This window comes from Mauremys mutica, chromosome 3 (assembly GCF_020497125.1).
Source record: "Mauremys mutica isolate MM-2020 ecotype Southern chromosome 3, ASM2049712v1, whole genome shotgun sequence".
NCBI classification, from domain to species: Eukaryota; Metazoa; Chordata; order Testudines; family Geoemydidae; genus Mauremys; species Mauremys mutica.
Window position 1 is genome coordinate 132,991,736 of NC_059074.1, and position 17,704 is coordinate 133,009,439.

At 44.8% G+C, this 17,704-nt stretch overlaps 1 protein-coding gene across 5 annotated transcripts in view; it reads left to right on the forward strand.

Annotated features, from left to right (window-relative positions):
* SLC35F3 (solute carrier family 35 member F3) overlaps positions 1-17,704 on the forward strand; it is a 266,282-nt gene that overhangs the window by 165,379 nt on the left and 83,199 nt on the right. The window contains exons 1-2 of one of the 5 annotated variants that reach the window (XM_045008489.1): positions 747-802; positions 4,166-4,269. The exons of 1 other annotated variant lie outside the window; for it this stretch is intronic. Coding sequence is in view for 1 of the 4 variants with exons in the window: in XM_045008487.1 (XP_044864422.1) it covers positions 727-802 (76 nt within the window). In the remaining 3 variants the exon portion in view is untranslated. Of the gene's footprint in view, positions 1-246; positions 414-604; positions 803-4,165; positions 4,270-9,096; positions 9,150-9,597; positions 9,648-17,704 lie in introns of those variants that run through there. 3 more of the 5 variants (XM_045008488.1, XM_045008490.1, XM_045008487.1) reach the window with 3 other exon arrangements.

A 17,704-nucleotide genomic window follows, 5' to 3' on the forward strand; every position in this document is an offset into this window, starting at 1 on the left:
CAGTTTCACACGCTCTATAGCCACTAAAAAGTGTAACAGGTGCTAGTGGGTGCAGCGTTTCTGTGGGCAGTCGTGTGTGTCCCCTTCATGTCTTGCTCCTGCACGTGTGTGCCTGTGTCTGCCTCTCCATGTTTGGTCCTGCCCGTTCGCATGAGCTGTCACAAAGTCTGCAGTGGGGCGGGGGGAATAAGAGCCTTCCACTCCGAAGGTGACAGAATCACTTGCTCGTCCATGGAAAGGCTGCAATGGCCCGGGCGGCTCCCATAGCTTTGGGCGAGTGAAACGCCTAAGTGGTGTCCACCGCTACCCCCGCGCCTCAGTCAGGCACGGGCACAGGGCCTAGCCACACAGCATCTGGGCGCTAAGGGGGGCTGTGCTGTGGTGGCGGGGCCGCTTCCTTGCGGAACTGAAAGGTGAGTGAGCGAGCCAGGGCAGCTCCCCTTCTGCCCAAGCCGGCGGGAGCGCGGCGGGGAGGGGGGGGGGATTTGCATGTGACGTTTTGTTTGCAGCAAACCTCAAAGTGGAGGGGAGAGCGCGGGGTGAGGGAGAGGGAGGCAGCGGCGAGCCTGAGGACGGGGCGCTGCTGCGGCAGAGGGACGCGCAGGGGCAGGGAGAGCCCGCAGAGCAGGCAGCGCTGGCTGCAGGAGGGAGCGGAGGGCGCTGCTGCAGCCGGCCCCAGGATGTAGGCGAGCCGCTGGAGAGCTCCTGCCGGCACGAGGGCTCACCATGAAGAAACACTCCGCCAGGGTGGCCCCGCTCAGCGCGTGCAACAGCCCGGTCCTTACCCTCACCAAAGTGGAAGGTAAATCCGGCCGCAGCGGAGGCGGGGGGGCGGGAGAGCTCGGCAGCCCCGCGGATTGGGGCGTGGGGACCCCGCCGGTCACTCCGCGGCTGTGCGGAGCTGGACGTGCCGCGGCGGGAGCTCCGCGCTCCTGGCCCGGGCGGGAGAAGGCGGCAGCCCGGCGCTGCCTGCGGGTTCCTTGGCTGGGAGAGGGGCCGCGGGGCGGGGGGGGGACGCTGCTGCTGGGCGCGCCCTGCGGGAGGGCGAGGGGCGGGATTGCTGCAGCCGCGCGGGGCCCTATCCTGAAGGGACCCGCCGACTTCCACGGAAGGAGGATTCCGCCAATGCAGACATCGCCGTCCAGTGTGCTGGACGTCAGCTCCCTCCCGCGGGGCCGGAGCCCGGCACAAGTTAGCGCTAAGTTTTCCCGGCCGGGGAACAGGCGGGGAAGGGCTGTGCATTGAAGGAGGGGCTGCTTTGGGAAAGGACATGCTGCCCTCGGAGGAAATGGAGGAACGCTCATTGCCCACATCGTCCGCCTGCTGCGACTCTGCTTTCCGGCGGAGGGGGGTTGGTTGGAGGCTACATTGCGTTGCATTGCTGCGATATTCCCACTGCTGTACCAGAGCCTCCTCCAGCGCTCCCCGGCCCGCTTCTGAAGCCTTGGAGAGCAAGGAAGCAGACTCTGTCTTCAGGTGTGCTGGCACTGAGCTAAAGCTGACCCCATGACTCCCCCTCAGACACACCACCACCATCCTAGGTGCTGGAACTAGGAGTGCGGGGGTGCTGCAGCACCCCTTGACTTGAAGTGGTTTCCATCAAATACAGAGCTTACAGCTTGGTTTAGTGGCTCTCAGCACCCCCATTGCAAACATTGTTCCAGCGCCCCTGACCACCATCACACTGACTGACTGTGCACTGGTCACAGGACACCCCTGTGAGGCACGACAGTGCTCTTATCCCATTTGACAGATGGGCAGAGACTAAGGGATTTACCCACGGTCACACAGGAAGTCAGTGGCAGAGCCAGGACGTAAACCCAGTTTTTTCAAGTCCCAGGCTCACACCTTAACCACTGGACCTTCCACTTAGTTGGTAATTGGTCAGAATCTGTCAACACTAGCAGGTGGATGGAACGGAAGCATCGGAGGTTGTTCAGGCTGAGCTGATAAAGCTGGTGTGTCCTGTTGGCCTGAAACAATAAGCACATTGGCTCCATACAGACTGAAACTGGAGATGCTACGGGTGCTGCCGCATCCCTGAGCTTGAGGTGGTTTCCATCATATACAGGGTTTCAGCTTGGTTCAATGGCTCCCACTATACAAATTGTTCAGTGGCTCTCAGCACCGCTGATTGTCTCTAAGGTTAGCAGAAGTGCAGAGAGGTTTCAAGAGGCCATTTGCAACCAGGAGAGGGGATCCTGCAGTCATTCAGATACCAGGCTCTGGGTGTTCTGGTCTACAGTGGTCTATAGTGAAGCAGCAGTTGCAGCGGAAAGCAACCAGGGAAACCTGAAGAGGTTCTGCTCCAGGTGAAATGACCCTGGAGTGTGGCGTGGCATGTGGGAGGGCAAGGCACCGTGGTCTGGATTGCAGTAGGCATCGGAGGAACGGGGACAAGTGGGCCAGGTGCTGGAGCACAGAAAGGAAGCTGAGTGAGGGTAGTATGGGGAAGATGTGGAAAAAGAGAATGAAGAGATGATGGGGGCAGGGAAGGGAAAGAGTCAGTGGAGGGAGAAAGAGGGTCCTAGAGGGAGCAAGTCAGTCACTGTAGGAAAGGACAAAGAAGTGCAAGTAGGCATTGGGAAGAAATATAAACAATGTGGCACTGAGAGAAAGTGGCTGGGAGGAAAGGAAGATAAATGGACTGAGAGAAGAGGGGTAATAAGAAGGGCCATCAGAGAAAGGAGGGAGAGAGAAAAGAGGAAATAGGGATTGAGATTCTGGAGCACTCACAGGAGGAAAAAGACAGAGGGCTCCTGGGAGGAGGAATAAAAATGGAGGGCTCCAGTAAAGTGGGAAGGAAAAGCAGAATAAGAAGAGAAGTATTGAAAGAGAAAAATAGAGAGGAGGAGGAGAGAAAATGGTAGAAATACAGATGGAGAGAAACAGGAGGAAATGAAGAAATGGGGTGAGAGAACAAAAAAGGAATAAATAAATGGAAGGTGAAAAAGAAAAATCAAGACCTCACAACATTAAGGCTAGTGGTTCTATTTATTCAGAATACATGTTGCTCTGTTTCCCAGGCAGTAATCCTCCCGGGGACAGTGTGTAGCCAATCTCCTGGCCAGTTCTTGATGGAAGAGTTTTTAGACTGATTGCTCTTTCCTTGAGCTGTAAATTGAATCCTTTCAAGCCTGTCCCTGTCAGCTCTGTGTACCAACTTTCAGAGACCATATTACCAGCTGCCAAGAACTTAGCTGACCTAGTTGGCTTTTTCCAACTTTAGTTTCTATGTGCCTGATTCTGCTTCCATTGAAGTAATGGAATGGCAAAATTTAAAATACTGTACTTAAATGATTCAGGATACGGCCCAGAGATTTATGGAAACAGCTGAAGTTACTCTTGCCATTTATGTCTTTTTCATGAGATAGACCAACTCTGTGTGAGACTTTCTCTTACCAAATTAATCAACAGGGCAGTTCTTGGGATGGTTACCAATGACACAGAACCTCTTTTCTTGCAAACTGGGGGCTTACAGTGCTAATGAAAAAGACAGAACACAGTTCTAGATATAAATGAACCAAAGTATATTGCAGGCAAGCTTTGATACCCAGCCCTGCTGCTGCACCTTTGCAAAGGTGTGCTACACCATCGTTTTGCTAGCTGATCTCTGCTTAGCACAGGCTGAGCCCTGAAGTTTGACACGCTGTGTAGTAGAATCAAGGCTGATTCTGAAACAGCAACACACAAAAAAGTTTGTCCCTGCTTCCGCTAGCAGGAGTGATTACCCTTTTCTGGCCCAGCACCAAAGCTACTTGGAGGAATTGGAACTGGTGGAGCCTGAGGGAATGTGCCTCTCCCCAGTCAGCCAAGAGGAGCCTTTCATTGATATGCATTACTGTAATGCGTTTCAGCATTCCCTCCCTCTCTGTCTGTACAGTTGCTACTTTGCTTTAAAAGGGAGATAAGGACTTTGTGCTCTTTCAGAAGCGTGACTGCCATTTCAAATTATCCCAGAGATTGAATCATCACTATGCACCAAGCCTGCTGTACCAGCGCTTTGAAAGACAACCACATCATATACATATCATTCAAAGAGGCAGTAACCATACTCCTTTCTCCTGTGTCTGATGCTGCACCTGTTTGTTTTTGTATAGCTCCTGCCAAGCATAGGCTCAATGTCCATTGCTTATGTTTGTCCATATTTCTGTTGTTTTTACAGGCAATTTCTGTAGTGCAGTGGCCATCTTAAAGCTATGCTTTTTCTGTCCAGCCAGTGGGCTAGCTTCACCTCCACGGATGCATGGAGGTGCATTTTACTCTGAGGTCTGTATTCACCCCCAGGGAAGGGTAGCTAGTGTTTTCTCCTACCCTCCATCTTGGGGTCTTCCAGAGAAGGGCAGCTTTGACTTTCACCAAAAGCTCCAGGACACCGTCTCTGTGCAAAGTGAATACACCAAATCACTATCAGTACATCCTGCAGCTATCCTAGCCATGCCCCTCCTTGACCGATACCACCCAATTCCAAGCTCTGGGCCCATACTAGAGGGGAAATGGTATCTTCTTTCTGCTACTGCAACCGCCACTTCTAGCTGTGCACAAGGTTATCCACTGGCAAAAGTCAGCATAGATTCAGGAATTATTCTGGCCCATGGTTTTCTCTGTTTATTTTGTCCCTGATAATTGGTTATATCAGATTTTTGACCTGGTATTCATCTCATGTCAGGTAAATTAGGACTCCAGTGAAGTCAATGGCATTATATCAGTGTAAAGGAGTTCAGAATCAAGCCCTTTTCCTCTGAAGTTTAACTTTCCTTTGGAAATTTCCCCCCCAAAAAGATATGAAAAGTTAAAACTTTTTCATCTATTAAATCATTTGACAATTTTATTGCATCTTAAAACTCAGCTGTGAATCATTATATTTGGAGTACATAATATAACCTTGGACTTTTCAGGACTTTGTCAGATATATGTGTATGTGGGGAGAGAGGGAGAAGGACTAACTAAAAGGCATTGTGCATAAAAGTATAAATATATGGAGCTACTCAGATTCACATCCACTGAGGATTTTGCCCTTTATTTACCTCAGTTAGGGATGGCAGCATCTCAGTCACACACGCCCACAACCACACCCTCACACACGTTCCATGTTGTATAATTATACCTCATTTAGGTCTTTCTAATTACATTTATTAAAATCATTCAAACTTTTACATTCTTGTTAATTAACAGGGAAACATTGTTTTACTTTTGCCAGAAGCTTAGCTGAAGCTATGGAAATGCAACTAGTGATGTTCAGAAGCTGCTTACATCACAAGTTATATCTCTCTTCTATAAATTGTTACATATGCCTGTCTCTGTTTAGATAAGTTAGGGTCAAATTCTGCCTTGTGCAAATCTGGAGTAACTCCATTGGCATCACTGGAATTATTCAGGATTTCTACAAGCATAACCAAGGCCAGAATTTGGACTTTAATGTGTTATACATTTTCAAGTTAAATTAATTCACCACAAGTGCAAAAACATGGTAATCACTGTAATAGTGATACTTCCATAGCATCTGTTATTTAAAGATTTCAAAGCACCTTAAAACCATTAATCCTTGCAAAACCCCTTTGAGGTAGGTAACTCTTATTCCCATTTTGCAGATGGGGCAACCGAGGTATTGCAAAATTAAAACCAACTTGCCTAATTCACAACAGCACATCTGTCACATGGACAAGAATAAAACCTAAATTCCCGAACTACCAACGTACCATCCTTTCTCTTGAAAGGATGCTTTGGGATGCAATAAGACTCTTTCCACTGATATCAGTGTGCATGGGCCAAGCCTTAATTTAGTGACTGTCTTGATTTTCATAACAAACTTCCTTTTTCAGGAAGTAACTTCAAGTGTTGCACAAATATACTTGAGGCTAAATACTGTAGAAGAACTGGCAATGCTCTATGGGACTGGTCTAATGCTCATACAAAGATTTTCCCAGACTTCCATTGACTTTATTGGGCTTTGGATTAGGCCTCATAAGAACTCGGCCACAGAGTTAATATTTTAAAAGCTTTCAAACATTTGACATAAAGAGGCTAAGCTGTGAAACAGAGAGAAATGCATGGCACTCACTTTAAACACTCTTCTTGTGCTCCCATACTTTGGAAAACATATAGCAACAGATGGGCCAATAGTAGATGCCTCTGTTTCTTTTTGTTTGTTGTGGTCTATGCTTTCAGAACTGGGAATATACCATGTGCATTGAAGCCAATTCTGAATTCCGTGGGCATCCATAATTTCCACTGACTTCACAAGGAATGCATGATTGGGTCTACAGTGAATAACTTGCAACATGTCTGCTTTAGTTCTCACCAAGTTTTTGCTAAGAAGAAGGCTCTATTTTGAAACGTCAATGGTTTCTCTGATGTGGTGTTTGTGATCAAAACTGAAACTGCCAAACTCATTCACACATGTCACTGACAGATGGTAACAACTTTCAGTAACTGGGACTGGATTCAAACCAGTGAAACTGGATGAGTAGAGTGCCTGAGGCTACCAATCTCCCCATAGTGTTCCCTCTTAATACCACAATATCTTTGGGCAGATGATCAAGACCCTGTTGCAGTGGTGTTGTCGGTTTCTGTGCTACACAGCACCTGCCACCTTTCCCAAGCGACACAACACTTTCATAGTCCTTAAACAGACTCAAAACAAACTTCTTTCTAGTTGTCGTAAGCTCACTCCTTGGAGATTCGATTTTGATCATGTTTTACTGGTTTTTAAAACTTTGTCCTACCTCACTGGTCTTAAGGGAATAAACCCTTAGTTATAGGTCTAGTGAGGACCAATTACATATAATATATCTGCCATGAATAGCATGTAAATAAAATATAAATGGGACCATTTCTATGCTATGGGTGGATAGATACACAGAAATCTCTTACTACACTGTTGGGGAATGCTAAAGTGGAAACTTTATTGCATTGTGAAGCCAGATGATAATAGTTATTGAATATTTCTTCATGCTTTGTCACTTTTAAAGGCAAATGCATATGTGAATACATATGCAGTTTGAAGAAAAAGTGTTTTCATTTAGATTAATAGATGTATAGAGTTTAAGGCCAGAAAGGACCATTAGATCATCTAGTCTAGCCTCCTATCTATCACAGGCTATTAAATTTCACCCAGTCACATCCTGATTCATTTTGGGTATCTTCTAGGCCAGTGGCTCTCAACCTTTCCAGACTACTGTACCCCTTTTAGGAGTCTGATTTGTCTTGTGTACCCCCAAGACTCAGCTCACTTAAAAACTACTTGCTTACAAAATTAGACATAAAAATACAAAAATGTCACATCACATTATTACTGAAAAATTGTTTACATTCTCATTTTTACCATATAGTTATAAATCAATTGGAATATAAATATTGTATTTACATTTCTGTGTATAGTATATAGATCAGTATAAACAAGTCATTATATGAAATTTTAGTTTGTACAGACTTCACTAGTGCTTTTTATGTAGCTTGTTATAAAACTAGGCAAATATCTAGATGAGTTGATATACCCGTGGAAGATCTCTGCATACCGCCAGGAGTATGTGTACCCCTGATTGAAAAAACATTGTTCTAGGCATCTTGAATTAATTCAAATGTTCACTCCCAAAAAACAGCCTAAAAAATTATTGCTAGTCAATCGATTTCATTTTAAAATATTTCCCACTAGAACTCTGAACATGGCTAGTATAATCAAAACTTCAGTTCACAAAATCTACTATTGATGCTTCCTGTTTACATTGTATTAGTTTTCTACAGAAGCAAATGCTGTCTCCCCACCTTTCCCCTCTAGGGAGCTTAAAAATAATATTTTTAGGCAGGACTCTTCATAGTAAGGAAGTTCTTCAAATTCCTCCATTTAGAGGGAAGTCAGTGATAAAGAAAAGATAGGGTTCATACATGCTGTAATGGCCTGATATGGTACCAGCACAGAAACCCTACAATTTCATACTGATAAAGCACATAAATTATGTAGCAGATGTGTTTTCACATTGTATGTTGGGCTCAGCGGAGGATATAGTGCAATATACCAAAGCAGCTCCCTTTGTTCAGTTGAAATACTGGTAGAGGAACCACTCTGCATCCTTTAGCCCAGAATCCGACCTCCTTCTTAAATTCTCAGATGGCAGATCAGACCCTGGGTAATATTCCTCAAGAAGCAGATATCCTACAGATAATGGAGCAGAGTCACTTCAGGATCAGCATTGGCTTCTGCTGGCAGAGATGCTGGCATAGTGCTAAAGACAATAGGAAGGACGTGGCATTGATTATGGTACCCTATGCTGCTCACAACCTCCTCCACAGCAGGGCATTCCAGCAGCCAGTGCTGCCCCCAGAGTTTGTGGCCCTATCCAGAAAGAGGATCTTGCTAGAGTAGCCAGGGAATGTGTCAATGCGATTTCTATTGCTAGGTTCTTGAGGAGCTCTCAGTAGAACTTAAATCTGTCTTGCTTTGGCAAAAATGATACTGGAATCTTTGCTTGTCCAACTTGAGAAATGAATTCCTCCACTGGGCCCAGAATCTTTTGCTGATACAGCAAAGTACAGTTTGTACCTTCTTGGAGCAATGCGGGTAAATCTGGCCCAGTATCACTATTAATGTTGTTGGTCAGATAACATACTCAGGAGATAGATTCCCAGGCCAGGAGGGACCACTGTGATCATCTGGTCTGACCTGCTCTATATCACCATAGAACTTTCCTGAAATCATTCCTAGATCACATCTTTTTAAAAACATCTAGTCTTGATTTAAAAATTGCCCGTGATGGTGAATCCACCATGACCCTTGGTAAACTGTTCCAGTGAATAATTACCTACACTGTTAAAAATGTATGTCTTATTTCCGATCTGAATTTGTCTAGCTTCCAGCCATTGGATCAAGTTGTACCTTTCTCTGCTAGAGATTGAGGAGCCCATTATTAAATATTTGTTCCTCATGTAGATATTTACAAATTGTTATCAAGTCACCTCTTAACCTTCTCTTTGTTAAGCTAAATAGATTGAGATCCTTGAGTCTATGCTAAAAGGCGGCTTTTCTAATCCTTTAATCGTTCTTCTTGATCTTCTCTGAACCCCCTCCAATTTAGCAACATCCTTCTTGAATTGTGGACACCAGAACTGGACACAGTATTCCAGCAGCGGTCACACTAGTGCCAAATACAGAGGTAATATAACCTGCCTATTCAATATTCCCCTGTTTATACATCCAAGGATTGCATTAGCCCTTTTGACCACAGCGTTGCACTGAAAGATCATGTTCAGCTGATTATCCAACATGATCCCATGAATCATCACATATGAGATTGTAATAAGAATATGCAATTAATGTGGCTGGGCTGGATAATTCAACCACAGAGAATATAAAGGCTGTGTAGGCCAAACCTAATACCATTTTAAAACACCAGAGTCTGCCTTTTCCATAGTCATCTCAGCTTCCACAGTGCAACTTTCAACAAAGAAGGGAATGTCTTTTGCACTGAAAACACATGAATTTGACCTCCACAATTGACTGAATCAAATGGGGAACAGTGGGATGTAATTGCACCAGTGAAGGCCATTTCTTTCTAACATCTACAAAAGTCTCTCTCTCTTTCTCTCTCTTTTTTTTGAAAGGACAGCAAGAGAGTAATTGGAGATAAAAACAAAAACTAGGATCCCTGCAGGTAAGTGTGCTCTTTGCTATGCAGAGTGACTTCCTGCTGAGGCAAGTCGAGCAGCATGACTACTGAGATTGTCAGAGCAGAGCTTCTTTCTAGTTCTTCTGGTAAAGCCACTGCCTACAGATCACAAGGGTCCTTGCTGGGTTCTTAGCTGCCATATCACATGGGACTTGCATGCTCACTCAGTGAGTCCAGCCAACATAGGCTCTGCTAATTTGTCGAGTCTACTCGAGTGTCTGGCCACCAGCTGACAGACAACAGCTGCTCCAAATGTCTTGTTCTAAATTGTAGCAGATAAACAAAGTGTTGTGAGCAGTTTTAGTTGCCATTCAGCCCTTTATCTTCGTAACTGGCCACTATCAAATGAAGTCAAAATTTAACGTGTGAGAAACTAGTGGGCTGTAGGATCAAGAGTAGGTACTCTTTTAATAAACGGAATCACCCATAGCAACATTTTCTGTCTCAAGTTTAATAAAGTAGACAGGAATTTTAGAAATATCTAAGACAGACAGATACTGTAGATAGAAGTTTATCCCTATTTTTGAAGATTTTCATGTCCTTGATTAATTCTGTAATCAGCATGTCTACTCTTCCAGCATGAACTCATCTACACCTGCAGTGAGCGCAGTATAAATGCCTGGATGTATGGATAGACTTCATCCGAAATGAAGCCATTCCTTGAGGAGGACATTCACTTGCTCACGTGGTGCTCAAACTGTTGGTTAATCAATATAACAGTTTCTTGCTGAGAATCCAGTCTCTTTTTCATTACTAAGATCAAACATGTCTAAACCTTTCTGCAGACTGAAATCCCGTACAGATCTAGCAAGATATTTGCTCCAGAACCCAATACTGTGTCTTTGATCATGGGAGTTTTATTCTATGAAAGCTCTGCTTCCACACTCCAGGGGTGAAATCCTGGACCCATTAAAGACAATGTCAAAACTCCAATTGACTTCACTGGGGCCAGGATTTCACCCCAAGGTTCTTTCTTAGTTGTCGTAAAGACTGCTGGATCCTTTTGAGAGTTCTAATGCAACTTCAGTTCAAGATGGGAATAAAAATAAGGAATAAAAACAAAAACATCTCAATTTCAGACTATCACAGACATGTTTTCTCTGGCTATGACGTGCATGACTCCCCTCTTGACAGGGCTGTCCTTACCCATACACAAAATACGCAGCTGGTGCCTCTGGGAATAAATTAAACAGCCCCTTTTTAGTATAACTTTCCAAGCTGTTTCAGTTTGGACTTGATAATTTATCATCTCTATTTCCCCTAACAAATTAGAATATATATTTTCCAGGAAATATTTTCTGAATGTTTAATAGAGAAAGAGGGAATATGTAAAAATAGAAAGGGAAACTTAATACGTCTAAGGCTAATTTTTTACAATTGAAAGTTTGTTTTTACCTAATATTTCCTATTTAGAAATTCATCTCATGTAATACACAATATTTTGCTATTATTTTGTATAAGGGAATATTTTGCTATTTTTAAAAATTGATACATTAATCAGTATTTCACTGATGAAATGTAATACATTAGTTCTGTTGCCCCTTTGACATTTATGGTTTTCTGTGATACAAACCATGATAAGGAATGTAGTCCCTTCTTCACAGGATGTGCTTTAGGAGCTCTGAAACCCTAGTAATATAAGTAACGATCATATAGTTTAAGCAGTATGGGGTAGTACACCTTTAAATAGCTTGTGACGCCTCTAGTCAAGAGCAGCATACTGTGTTCTCTGTTTGGAAAGCCACCAGAATCCAATCAGAGCATCAATATTATGTAGTTGGGTCTTGTCTGTTTAGTGAACATGGTTATTTGGGACACAGCTGTGTATGGTTTCTTCATATTGTAATTCTTGTGTGTAAACAACAAAAGACATCACAGTAAGAGCTGTGTGAAAATATTTTGGTTAATTTTGAACTTCTTCAACATTATGGATTTGAAATTAGACCCCGAATTCTAACCTTTTGAGTTTAAAGTACCATCTAATGTGGCTGTTTTGCCAGATCCTCCTTTCCCACTACTTTTTTCCCCAAAGTTCTTTTGTGAAATGCCCAAACTATCAAAGAATAGTTTGAGTGACTTGTGATGCACAAACACCTTGAGGTTTGCTCATTTGTAAGTGTTAGTGAGATCCTTTATCATGTGAAGAATCCTCTTTCTCTCAACATTAAGAAAAGCTTAACTCCTCATTTGGGCCCCAATTTAGGCAGCTGTTTAAGCATGTGCTTAAATTTAAGCTCAGGAGTAGTCCCATTGAAGTCAGTGAGACTGCTCACATTAGGTGTGTGCTTCAGTATCTTCCTGACTCAGGTCCTCAGATCATGAGGGACAGTTTATGACTCCAGAAGGCTGGAGTGGGCATATTGCACACGTTTAACCTCCGTCCTCCATTAGTGATGCTGATTAACAGTGTTTAAAATGGTTAACAGATAATTGAATAAATATAATTGATAAATTGAACAAGTGGGGTCTAATCTCATGTCATTTTTCATTTCGGTGACTTCAGTGGTGTTCCTCCTGATTTACACTGGTGGTGTTAGAGCAGACAGATTCAGGATCTTAGTTTTTATCAGTATCATTTTATTAGACCACACAGGTTAGCTATAAGATGTCCCTGTAGTGTTCGTGTTAAGTCTTTAACTACTAACAGTGCACAAGAGACTTGTGCCGTCAAGTAGTTTCTGAACAGGTGTAGACAGGGTATTCAGAGGTGATACACTGAGGCCATGTCTAGGCTAGTGAACTTACACTGGCACAGCTGTATGGATGCAGCTGCGCCATTGTAAGATCGCTCATGTAGCCACTCTGTGCTGATGAGAGAAGCTCTCTCGCCAACATAGCACTATGCACACAAGCGCTTATGCTGGCAAAATTTACAATCTCCGGGGGGAGGTAGAGGCTGGTTTTTTCCACACACCCTGGGCGACATGAGTTTTGCTGACACAAGTGGTAGTGTAGACATGGCCTTAGTCTCTGGGGAGGATTGCAGAAGGACAGCTGCTATTGGGCAGGGCCGCCCAGAGGGGAGGGCAAGTGGGGCAATTTGCCCCAGGCCCCGCAGGGGCCCCCATGAGAGTTTTTTGGGGGCTCTGGAGTGGGGTCCTTCATTTGCTCTGGGGGCCCCGGAAAACTCTCGCAGGGCCCAGGCCCCCGGAGCTTCTTCCGCTCAGGGTCTTCAGCAGCGGGGGGGTCCTTCCACCCTAGGGCGGAAGGACCCCCCGCCACCGAATTACCGCCGAAGCTGGACCCGCCGCCGAAGACCCCAGGTCTCCTGAATCCTCTGGGCGGCCCGGTTGTTGGGCATAGGCACTGTCCTTGGTTGTGAAAGCTGCTTCCCTTCATTGTCACTGAATGATAAGGGGCAGTGGCTAAGATGAGAGAATGACAATGTATGAGGATAAAAAGTAGAAACGATTGAATGAAAGTTTTCTTTAAAAAAACAAAAGTACTTTTTCTTTGTCCTGGTATCATGATTGACTGCTCCTAGTGTATACTTCAGCCTGCTGGGAAGGAGCAAAGGGAGCATAAATGCTGGAAATATTGAGATCAGAAAATAGAATGTCTTTAGTGTACTACATTAGCAAATATAAAAGGCACTTTGTTGGTATGATACAGGTGCAGAGCTAGATTCTAACTGACCCGTATGCTGATGTGCACTGGTGGAAAGGGAGTAAGGAGTCTCTCCTCCCCCTTGTGCATTTGCACAGAAACTGGCCAGAAATGCACTCCACTCCACTCAAGGGACTACTCCAGAGACATTTCCCCAGGGCAGTGGTCTCCAAAGTGGAGTGCGCAAGAGGATTCTTTGGGGTGCGTGGCAGTTCGGGCGGGAGTCCGAGCACCTTTTTTTTTTTTTTTTTGGCTTGGGGAGGCAAAAGTGGTAGAGCTGGCCCTGCGGCGTGGCAGGGGGTGCATGCTAAAAAAAATTTTATTGATGGGGTGCGCGATCAAAAAAGTTTGGATACCACTGATCTAGGGAGGCAGGGAAGGGAGAAGGTAAGCAAAGCTGTAGCTCCACCTATCATACATGCCAGCCAATACAACTGTCTGATCCCACCAGGATAGCTGTAGGAGATCTCTGAACACTTTAAAAAGGTGTTGCAGTTTTATACTTCCATACACTATATGCAGCTCCAGGAGGCAATCTGATTCTGGGACCATGTCGCAAGGTCTCTCTCAAGGGCAATGCAACTTTCCCAATTGATGACTGTACCTGTATGACATATTCTAGCGCTCCACGAATACAGGAAATCAAAGATGGGTGGTGCAGTTTTTCTTACAGACAAATTAAAAGAAACTACATGCAGAACTCTTATACAATAGGGTAAGCTTGAAAAGGCTTTTTGAAGGGAGGCACAGGACTCTTTCTCCAACATTATGTAGCTCATTTTGACAAGAATAAGTTTTACTTCATCCAGCATGCAAATTAGATGGTCTAAGGTACGGGCATCCTTAGAAATTCAAACCCTGATCTGTGAGATCATTTTCAAAGTAAAGTGATACATACAGTATTGTATTTCACTGCATTTGTGCAGTGTGAACACCTCTGTTGGTGTATTTAACACATAGGTTTAAATGCATATGGATGATTCATTTTGCCTATGAATTATATGTAAAGTGCAAAATTTTGCTCTCTTTTACAGGTTGTAATTGCCATGAAATGTATCTTAAAGATGCTGATATTTCCATCTGAGACATCTAATTGGGCGGTTGTCTCAGGAATGTGTGCATAAAAATAATAATAGGGCTGAGAAGACAATTCACAGCCCAACATTTGGTCCCTGGCAAGGATGGCGCAGTCGGGGGCAGTAGAGCCTAGTGCCCCCACAATGGAACTATTGTGTGGGCTGACCTATGTTTATGCCCTTGAGCATCATTCCACTATGCACTCTGGGAACCAGCGTGCCCTGTAAACTGCATGCAAGTTCATGAGAGCAGGACCCGGAGTGGCTGGAGTGGCCACTGCAAGCACCCGGGATCCAGCCGGGGAGCAGTTAGAAACTGGGATAACAGGGCCGGGAGGAACTACCCCCGGCAGCCAGCAAGAGAGATGCAAACTGCCACCCCCCCTCTTCCCGGCTGAGTCTCAGTAGCTCCCCTTGCTCCCCATGCAGAGCAGCCACCCCACTACCCCTCCATTCAAAGCTAGCTTCAGCCATCTCTGGTGCCTGGCTACAGCAACTACTGCAAGGTATTGGGGAAGAAGCACTGCCCACTATTCTCCTCTCTCCTGCCCCCATGTGGAATTTTGCTGTCAGGGATAGGGTTGCCAACTTTGTAATGTTTAAAAAAAGGACACTCCAGCCGGAGTGCCGGAACCTCCCTCACCCCACCTCTTCTCCCAAGCCCCCACTCCTACTCCACCTCATCCCCTGAGGCTCCACCCCCCATTTGCTCCTCTTCCCCACTGCCTCTGTTGCTCTCTGCTTTTCTCCTCTCCCCAGATTGGGAGGGACTTGCCTGCAGAGCCAGGGCTGGGATCTGCAGCTGCCTGACACAGGTTGGAGATGGCCCTGGCTGAGTAGGGGCTGGCGTAGGTGATAACCCAGTGTCCCCCCCTGCAGTAATCAGACTTTACTGTCAGGTCCCCTTTTTGACTAGACTTTACAGTTGAAAACCGGACACCTGGCCACCTTACCAGAGTCGGGGATCTATACTGTGCTTGAACTCTGGCCACACCCCCAATATATAAAGGTCCCCGTGCTTGTTTTCTGCTTTCTAACCCATAAGTGTAGCGGTAGCACATTGTTTATGCTTTGTTTGGATCTTACACAGCCACAGTGACACTCAGCATTTGGGCCTAAAGGAATGTCTGCGTTGCAGTTAGAGGTGTGACTGCAACATGTGTAGATTACCTGAGCTAGCTTTCATGTAGCTAGCTCAAATAACAATAGCAGTGAAGCAGTGGCAGCGTGGGCTGAACAACCCTTCCCAGGACCCTGGGTATGTACTCAAATGCTAGACCCTGCTGTCAGAGCTTCACTGCTATTGTTATCAAGCTGGCTATATCAAAGCTAGCTCTGGTATATCTACATGTGCTGCAGCCACACCTCTGATTGCAGTATAGACAGACCCTCTGTGTGCACATACAAATTCAGGAAAAGCAGAGGAAAAACCTCACACATCTTCACCTACTTGGGAAAATAATTCTATTGCAGATCTAAGTGCTGAAAAGCCTGAGGGGGGCGAGACCATTTCCCAGAGCTAATGCATGTGATATGGCATGAGGTACAAAAGAGACAGGGTCAAAGGACGCGCCACATGTGCCCGGGGCAGGCCGGGGGGCGGAGGCTCCACGGGGAGGGCACCACGCGGGGCTGGGGTGCTGTGTTCTATCCTGCGGCATGGCCGGGGCCTGCTAATGGTGGCTGCAGTGATGTTGGGGATGCGCTGAGCGTGAGGCGCGATGGCTGAGGAGCCGGCCCCTTTGCTCCTCCGGCCACACCTGCCATCCCCCTCCCTGCATGGCCGTGCTGCTCCCAGTGCTGGCCCAGCAGGTGCTGCTTTTGGAAAATGTGCTGAGGGGAAGCGGCTGCTTCCCCTGCACCCCGCTAGCTACGCTACTGACCTTAGATCAGGAATAAGAGTCAAGTGGGGAAGAGGTGTAATGAAGATAAATTCATTAACATTTGTTAATCAGTGCTACAGTGACACATGCCATAAAGAAGACCATGAGGAAATTAATAATTCCTTATTCATTGCAAGGGTTATATTGTGTACAGCATATAAGTGTGGGGAATTACACACTGAATGATTAAAAAGAAAAAAAATTGAACAGCTGTCTTGGTCACTGAATTCAGTCCAGTCTATGTGTTGAATGAGGCAGGAAGCTTTAATTACATGTGATCATGTAATTTTAAAAAGATATAATAATGCATCCACACAAGGGGACATGAATTAAGGTTTAGTAGACAAGTCTATCTGTCTCACTTCTGGCATTTCCTAACTTTGAGTGATTGATTCTGTAATCTAAATGTATTTTTAATGTAATGTTTTATTAACTTTGGATAATAAGTTGACCCTTTAGTGCATGTAAATTTACATGGGAAGCTGCCCACACAGTTTTTCCACTGAAAATTGAAAGTAGATGACTAAGAGATTAGCACTCTCTTTTCCCTACTTCTGTGTGAACATTTTAAAGCCATTAAAAAAAAATCTTATATAACTGCATATCCATTTAAATATCCTTGCTCCTGTATACTCATGTGTGGCCCCATTTTTTGATGTCTAGATGTGCAACTGATGCACAGAGTTTTGAAAACACCCCATTGTGCTTAATCGGGGGCAGGGAGGGAGTTCTTTTTTGTTTTTTTCTGTGTCAAAATAGTTTTATTAGATGATAAAGTTACCTCATATCATTTACTTGATTTTTTTTAGAGTTAAGTAGGAACACAGAGTGTACTATTGAAGAATACCTTTGGTCTACATTTGTATTGACTTACACACGTATTAGCTTATATCAGTCACAGTGTAAATCTCTAAACAGACATGTAACAGTTCAACATACAGATTGCATAATCTCTTCAGTAAAAAAAAAAATTGTGTGTGGATGTCCCATAACCTGGATTTAAATTGCGTAGTGATACAGAACTATTGTTCTTGATGCTAATTCTAGCCCGCAGATGCAGTGCAGCAATGTGAAAACCTTTGGTTTCCACTTTTCAGTGTATTAAATGACCTGTGAATGCATTTGAAGCTTTCTAGGTTCCAGCCCCTCAACACGAATTAGCACTTCATCTGTGTTCAGAATGAATGGACTAGTATACCTTAAAGAAATCAGCTTTTAAAATTAAAACACTGCATAGCAGCATCACATGCAGGTGATTAATGACTTAAACAGCGCTTGAATGACTTTAGACAGCCATCAGAAAGCTCGTTAGGGGCCTGGTCCTTCAGGGAGCAGAGCACTTCCTGAAATATGCTGAGGACCATCAATGCCATTCATCAGCATATAGGGTTGGCCTTTAGTTCAGAAGGTAAAAGTACAGTATGTGCTGGTGTGAACATGGTGCCTGGAGGGGCCACACTGAGGATGTTTACTCAGG